Consider the following 8,450-nt stretch of genomic DNA (forward strand, 5'->3'; position numbering starts at 1 on the left):
AGAGAATCTTACAAATTAAATTATTTAAAAGGGTCTCCTAACAAAATTACAGAGTCACTGTCATTAAAATCTTGACATGTCAACAGTCAGGTCAAAAAGTTATTGACTGCTGTGGGCCTCCCTGCTGAGAGTCGCTGTGATCAGGAGAGATATAGCTGTGTAGAGAGCACGACAGCGGCGCCATCCACTCCCCGGCCAGCTACCATTTCCGACAATGCAGCCTCATAGTCTTATATTGTTGGAAGTAGTTGATTAGGAGATACAGATGGGGAGTGGATCACATGGCCGTCATTCTCTCTTCTCGCCTATATCTCCTGATCACAGCAGGTCTAAGACCTGCCGCGATCAATAAATTGTGACACATCAAAAGTTATTATTTTTATGACAGATACTCTTTAAGAGGCATCCACTGGTGCATGGATGGTGATGCCACCTCTGGGTTCCCAAGTCAATGGGTGGTGATGCCACCTCTGGGATCCCAAGTCAATGGGTGGTGATGCCACCTCTGGGTTCTCAAGTCAATGGGCGTTGACGTCACTTCTGGGATCCCAAGTCATTAGGAGAAGATAGGTCCCATGTACCCAGTTATCTTGATCAAAATGGCTGACAGTGTCTCTTAAAAGGAGCCTATACACCATTAATATAAGCAAAGGTTATTTCTCCCTATACACATGAATGTTCGACATGGCCAAACGTTTCTGTGAAAAAAAAGGTATAAGCCGGAGTCAGACTGCTCTGGGCAGTGGAGATCCATTAAGCTTGACCCCTATCTTCCCCCAACAACATCTGTTGTTGAAGAGTCATATATGGGGACCTTAATTAAGGGAGAGAGTGGTTTGAGCGGATTATCTCCTTTGAGAACAAAGGATCAGGCATTAAGATTTAACATGACCGATCCTTCTTCTCCCCAACAGATGATGTCCCACATAAGATAGTTACCTAGTCCCCCCCCCCCCTCCTTGGCAGGTTCGACTAACTTTGCTGGTATGTGTATGGTCATCTTAAGTTTCCAACACTTTCGCCCCTAGCTTGGATAAAAGAAGATGTATACAATGTGATCTGGAAAGTCATTATGTCCCTCTACTTCACCGCTTAATGACTGACAATACAACTTTTTGCTAGCCTTCAATTGGACAATTTTATAAGAAATTCCGCAGCTACAGAAGTGAGGCAATGGAGCCATCGAAAGCCCGTGGGTTCATAAATAAGATTATAAACGCGAAAATTCAACGTAAACTCAGAAAACGTCTCCACTTCCTGTTTGTTCCCAGCGATCACCTTGCTTAGTACAACAAAAAAGCCGTAACAGTAGAAGCGGCAATAGAGAATGACTCACGAGGAAATGCGATATGTCAGGTAAACGCTCAACAATCTATCTTGTCTTCAGTTTCACGTTTAAGATTGTAAATTCCCAGAATAGGTGATGTTTGAAGATAGGGAACAAAACATGTGAAACAACCACTAAGAAATGTTTATAGAGCCTTAAAATACTAGTAAAAAAAAAAAAACATGAAAAAGCCGAAGCTCAAAAATAAAACCTCTTCAAGGCGCTAACAGGACTTCCCACCAATGACTCAAGGAGCCGCCACTTTTATTTTTGAAGACTTTGGGACTATTTCTGTCTGGACTGTCGGATGAGGAATTAATGAGGATTCACACCTAAAATAAAAATATCCTTGACTTTTCCTTCTTGCTGTAAAGTTACTAAATATTCTGGCAGCTGGTCCTTGATGGGCAGATGTCTCGCTGACACCGACTGGTGGTGAGGCATCTGGACACTCTCAAGGGGAAGGATTGCGAAGACCACGATGAGATTTACATGTCGTAAATCTTCTTTGATGGCAATCAGATCCGGACTTCAATGGTCAGATTTCTAGTCCCATCATGCAACTGGGCAATTTAGCGATGCCCGATCTACTCACCATAATTACAAAAATTAGATACCATTCAGTTCCTACAAGAGTTGTCGTCTACTCTTCCAGAATCAAGTCCTGTCTAGTCACATAGTTAGTTGGCATTGGGAGCATGCACCACAAAGCTTCTCATTCACTTCTACACAGGGGAATTATTTTTTATTATAGGTGGAAATGCTCATCGACTTATTTTTCTGATTCTATAAAACATCATGTATGGTAGAAAAAAATACGGAAGGATCCATATCACAAGAACATAAAACATGAACCTTATACAGTAACCTTAAGCTTGCCACACACTACAGATAGCCGGCATCTCTCTTGACCTTACCATAGTCTTGCCCAAGTAGAGGAGTGAAAGTTGCTGCCAGACACCTCTAGGGGGCAGCTTATCTTTCTCAGACGCATCAGATGGCTGCCCAGCACAGATAAAATTATGTATGCCAGCTTTATACTTAAATGTGTTAAACAGCGCCACTCTTTTTTGTAGTCTGTGCCTGGTATTACACTTAAAGTTCTATCAGCAATACCAGGTACAGCCCCAATACAAAAAGAGCGCACACTGTTTTGAGGGCAAAAAGAGACATTTCAACTAACCACAAGAAATACAAGTTATCCCTGCGCACAGGATAGGAGGTAACTGCTGGGACCCCCTCTAATCACAAAAACAGAGGTCAGCTGTCCTGTTAAGTAAACAGAGCAACAACTCGCAAGGGCATAGCCAAGGGACCATGTCCCATAAGCGGTCAGGCAAGCATCCTGCTGCTCCTTTAACTTAAGACAAATGACCACCATTTTTAAGACTAGTGGAGATCCCAACCATTGGGCCTCCCTGGATCGGTTCTAACCCTGGGATAACCCCTTTAATAGATTATGCCTCTTAAGTAACCTTCAATATATCAACAGTAAAAAAATAAGTAAACCCGTCTTACTTTTATAGGTGCTTTACTAAATTTAATTTTCCTCTGAACCGGAACTTCTTCTTCTTCAGGCAATCCTGGCACCTCGTAATATTCCATGTCAGGCTCATAAGACTTATTTTCATCGCTATCATCATCATCATCCCCGGGTTCGGTCTCTTCCCAATCTGTGTTAAACCGTGAGCGCACTCTGTAAACATTATAATCGGAGTGTTCGTAGGACTGAACGGTAGAGAGACAATTCAAGTCACCCGTCATACTTGTCCCAACATCGAGAGAAGTGGGAGATCCATGGTTACGATTGGGGGAAAAATTGTCGTTGTTCTCCATGGGTGTCGGAGATTCCCCTGATTTAGTCCTATCAAAAGCATTCACGGAATCCTCGGACAGGTTATTGTGTTGTGTTATGTGCTCTGTTTTTTTTGCTATGTGCCTCACGTCATTGGCACCATCCGTGAGGTTATTCTTGGCCAATATGTTATCGTTGGAGGTGCTACAGCCCACGCTCTTTTCTCTTTTGGCCTCTTTAGGGGAGATGTGGCCATCTTCTTGAGGTACCTCCACGTTCCTTTGATGATTGTTCTCCAAACATATATCTGTGTCAGTTTCCATTGACCAAGAATTTGAGTCTTTATTTTGCCCATAACCATCAAAATCAGTCACCGACGAAGGTGTGATGTTGAGCGGATAATGTCCAGTTACCGAATACCCTTCAATATTTTCGTTTTTCTCCAGAGTATTGGGGCTCGGAGAATCGCTGTTCTCAAACACGGCGCTAAGTTGGCTCACGGTTGGGGACAAAGCTTCTGTTCTGGAACTCAAGCTGTCCAAAGAATCGCTGCTCCCCCTATTTGACTTACTCCCGCGCCCCTCGTCCAAAAGATCCCCAGATCCTCGTCTATCCTTCCTTGAATTACAGCGCCCACTCATCCCAGAGTCTTGTGTACTGTGTTCAAACATCTTCCTGGTTTCTGTAAACTTAGAGTACGATGGTCCATCCAAAGTGTCAAATCGACTGACCCTTTCGGAAACAGTAGTCTTGAGCTTTACGTCCGATACTTCTTTCTTCTCCACAACCTCTCTTGGCTTCGATCTCCTTTGAGGAGAGGATGGTGTCCCTTTGGGCTTCCTTGTTGGAACACCATTATTTTCATTGGGTTCCATACCCATCTGCATGAACAGGTTTTTGATCCTATTGACATTGGAACCATACCTCCGTCCTCTGGTCTGCTGTGTTTGAGGCACATCCCCATCACCTTGCGCCTTAGCTTCCCCATCGGCTTTTGGTTTGTCGAAGGTACTTTTGAGAGCCTGGAACTCCGTCCTGTAGGCATTCCTGTGGGGTGAGGCGCTCCTCAGGTTCGAACGCTCTCCTGTGGCTTCTGTCTTCATCATGTTCATTTCAGCAGAGCGGCACAATGTGCATGATGACTAAGACGCGTTCCTCAGAGTTCTCCTGTCATAGGGATTTTGTGGTGTTACAGTGGAAATACTGCTGCTATTACATGCCTCTCTTCCAATCAAAACTTACGCAAATCTTCAAGACAAGCTGTGACAGAGACAAGAAATTATATGAGAGATGTTTATCCAGATAAATACAGTCTTCTCCTGTTTATATTGTTAATTATAGCATATTTGTGGTTTTATGTGAAGGGAAATGGAGGGAAAGCTGATAAATCACATATCACCTTGGTAAAGGAGGCTGAAGGGCATGGCGGCCCCGGCGGTTACATCTCGTCATACCATAAAACACATAACAGAGCTCAAAGTACCCAAGCACTGATATCACCTATGTAATTCACTGACAGAGAAAACAAAGGAAGGTAGTGGATTATTTCCTCCATATTATCATGTTGTGATGTGACTAGAATCTTGAAAAGGGGTAACTGAAGTCCTTAAAGGGGTTCTCTGCTTTGTTCAATCTCTATTTGTTAAAAGAGTCACTTGACAATAAGCTGAACACAGTAATCAGCGGTTATCTGTAGCAGTAAGAGTTCAGTTTTCCTGCAGTGCCACCTCTGGTCAAATAAAGTATTGCAGAACAAAGCAGGTTCTCCGAGATTAGGGTCCTCAACAAAAAAACATTTATTAAATGATTTTTTATAGATTTTCACTCTTTTGTAATTTGTTCTTAAAAAACTAATAAAAACATTGAACCAGAAAAATTCTGCTACTCTTGACAGTTCCTGACATGGACAGAGGTGGCAGCAGAGAGCACTGTGTCAGACTGGCAAGTATAAACCACTTCCTGCAGGACATACAGCAGCTGATAAGTACTGGAAGACTGGAAATTTTTAAATAGAAGTAAATTAAAAATCTATATAACTTCCAGACACCAGCTCATTTGAATTTTTTTTGCCAGAGTACCTCTATAATAATATTATTTTTGAAGAAAGTTCTAGGTGGGCCCTTCTGAACAGTTGTTCCACACTCAGCTCTGCTACATCCGAGCACTTAAAGCAGCATGTTATATTCACGGCCACACTGACTGACCTATTGAGTTTCTGTCCTGACCCTTCTGTTGCTGAATGATTCCATTTACTCTCTATGCAACTTTTATTGACTTGGGCCGGCAGAGAGGGGGCAGAGTGTCTATCGCTTTTAAAGGGCTCCTATGGTTTCCTATAGGTCTGACTCCTATAACAGAGTGTGTATAGTCACATACTGTGTAAAAACCTATCTATCTAATCTACACTACATACAGGTAGCGTTATGGATGAGGGACCTCTACAGCTCACCATTATTTTCAATGGACTGATTCAAGGGGCCTCAAAGGGGCAAAAAAAATTTCTTTCAAATCAACTAATGACAGAAAGTTGCACAGATTTGTAATTTACTTCTATTAAAAAATATCAAGTCTTCTAGTACTTATCAGCTGCTGTATGTCCTGCAGGAAGTGGTGTATTCTCTCCAGTCTGACACAGTGCTCTCTGCTGCCACCTCTGTCCATGTTAGGAACTGTCCAGGGCAGCAGGAAATCCCCATAGAGAACCTCTCCTGCTCTGGACAGTTCCTGACATGGACAGAGGTGGCAGCAGAGAGCACTGTGTCAGACTGGAGAGAATACACCACTTCCTGCAGGACATACAGCAGCTGATAAGTACAGGAAGACTGGAGATTTTTAAATAGAAGTAAATTACAAATCTCTGACACCAGTTGAAAATTTGGGTGAACAACCTCTTTAACGTGTAACTATCATCTTGCCCGCATCTTGCACATGAATCTAGAGGGTGATCTATCGAAATCAATGGTTTTCCAGCTTGATCCCAAACCCTGACTTTTACCTCTAAATGCTCCAAAAGGATTTTACTAGGATTTATTTAAATCAAGCCTCCCCTTTAAGGCAGCCATTTTGAAAACTATCCTTCTGACATCACTCCCACCATTCAGCCTCTGTGTTTGGTGATAATTTCCTGCACCGGGCGTCTATTCCTGATTTTAGGGAGCGATATCCCTTTAAATAGCGCTGAGCAGCTCTGGGCTGTGACTATAGTGGGCCGGGGCGGCTCGCGATGAGTTACTGTCTCTTTGCACGGTGAAGGTTTTAATGAAGTCGCACTGAGCCGAGGAAGCGCTTTTGCCTTAAAGGCGAAAAATGGTCTAAACAATAAAGCCCCAGTGTTCTGCATATGTGACGGCCGTGAAGTGACGCAGGAGGATGCATCCCATAAACTATGCCCTAACTTAATGGCTCCTTTTGTCAGCGTCCTGGAGCTCGGATTCGCCATAAATAATTCTGACGGAAAATAAGGAGATACAGTGGTGCCTTGGTTTAAGAGTAACTTGGATTAAGAGTGTTCTATAAGAAGAGCTCACAGTTTTTCAAAATTGTGACTTGGTGTGAGAGCATTGCTTTGGTGTAAGAGCTCCCTGTACTGGGTGGGAGTGGGGGAGGGGCATGGTCTGCGTAGCGGGGTCTACAGCCCTGTACTCTGACCCAGGAAGGGACAGGACTGTGGAGGTAATCTCTTCATAGCTGTAACCCCTCTCTCCCAGACAGAGAGTGCAGCTATACTGTGCCCACTTATGTCCTGCTTATTCTTTCATGCTCCCTGCAGTTTGTCAGCCCTTGTGTTTCCCATCCTCTCCATTCCTGCTATAATGTGCCTGCACTCACACTCAGCTATACACACTGCTGCTATAAATGTGCTTACACTCAGCTATACACACTGCTGCTGTAATGTGCCTGCACTCACACTCAGCTATACACACTGCTGCTATAATATTCCTGCACTCACACTCAGCTATACACACTGCTGCTATAATATGCCTGCACGCACACACAGCCATTCACACTGCTGCTATAATGTGCCTGCACTCACACTAAGCTATACACACTGCTGCCATAATGTGCCTGCACTCACACTCAGCTATAAATCCTGCTGCTATAATGTGCCTGCACTCACACACAGTCATTCACACTGCTGCTATAATGTGCCTGCATTCACACTGCTGCTATAATGTGCCTGCTCTCTCACTCAGTTATATACACTGCAGCTATAATCTGCCTGCACTTACATTCAGCTATACACACTGCTGCTATAATGTGTCTGCACTCACACTCAGCTATACACACTGCTGCTATAATGTGCCTGCACTCACACTCAGCTATACACACTACTGCTATAATGTGCCTGCACTCACACTCAGCTATACACACTGCTGCTATAATATGCCTGCACTCACACTCAGCTATACACACTGCTGCTATAATATGCCTGCACTCACATACAGCCATTCACACTGCTGCTGTAATATGCCTGCACTCACACTCAGCTATACACACTGCTGCTATAATGTGCCTGCACTCACACTCAGCAATACACACTGCTGCTATAATGTGCCTGCACTCACACTCAGCTATACACACTGCTGCTATAATATGCCTGCACTCACACTCAGCTTTACACACTGCTGCTATAATATGCCTGCACTCACATACAGCCATTCACACTGCTGCTGTAATATGCCTGCACTCACACTCAGCTATACACACTGCTGCTATAATGTGCCTGCACTCACACTCAGCAATACACACTGCTGCTATAATGTGCCTGCACTCACACTCAGCTATACACACTGCTGCTATAATATGCCTGCACTCACACTCAGCCATTCACACTGCTGCTATAATGTGCCTGCACTCACATACAGCCATTCACACTGCTGCTGTAATGTGCCTGCACTCACACTAAGCTATAAATCTTGCTGCTATAATGTGCCTGCACTCACACACAGTCATTCACACTGCTGCTATAATGTGCCTGTATTCACACTGCTGCTATAATGTGCCTGCTCTCACACTCAGTTATATACACTGCAGCTATAATCTGCCTGCACTTACATTCAGCTATACACACTGCTGTTATAATGTGCCTGCACTTACACTCAGCCATTCACACTGCTCTATATAAAGTTTCTGTCACTGTCTTCCTGCACAGCTCTGTGATTCTCACTTCCTGATTGGTCCATGCTGAACACACACCCCTTCTCCATTGCTGTCATGTGACCACACAGACCTCTGACAGCAGCCCTGCTTCTCTATTCTAGCCTGTTGTACTACGCTACTGCATTTTGGGGATCTGCAGTCCCATCCTGTATCTACAAACTGCTAATG

General features: G+C 43.9%; 1 protein-coding gene across 5 annotated transcripts in view; it reads right to left on the reverse strand.

Annotated features, from left to right (window-relative positions):
- The window catches only part of PPP1R9A (protein phosphatase 1 regulatory subunit 9A), a 145,032-nt gene that overhangs the window by 126,533 nt on the left and 10,049 nt on the right, over positions 1 to 8,450 (reverse strand). For all 5 annotated transcript variants that reach the window (XM_069959403.1, XM_069959406.1, XM_069959404.1 and 2 more), the window contains exon 2: positions 2,846 to 4,382. In XM_069959403.1, the coding sequence (XP_069815504.1) occupies positions 2,846 to 4,234 (1,389 nt within the window). In that variant the 5' untranslated portion in view covers positions 4,235 to 4,382. The remainder of the gene's footprint in view (positions 1 to 2,845; positions 4,383 to 8,450) is intronic.

Source organism: Dendropsophus ebraccatus, chromosome 2 (genome assembly GCF_027789765.1).
Source record: "Dendropsophus ebraccatus isolate aDenEbr1 chromosome 2, aDenEbr1.pat, whole genome shotgun sequence".
NCBI classification, from domain to species: domain Eukaryota; kingdom Metazoa; phylum Chordata; class Amphibia; order Anura; family Hylidae; genus Dendropsophus; species Dendropsophus ebraccatus.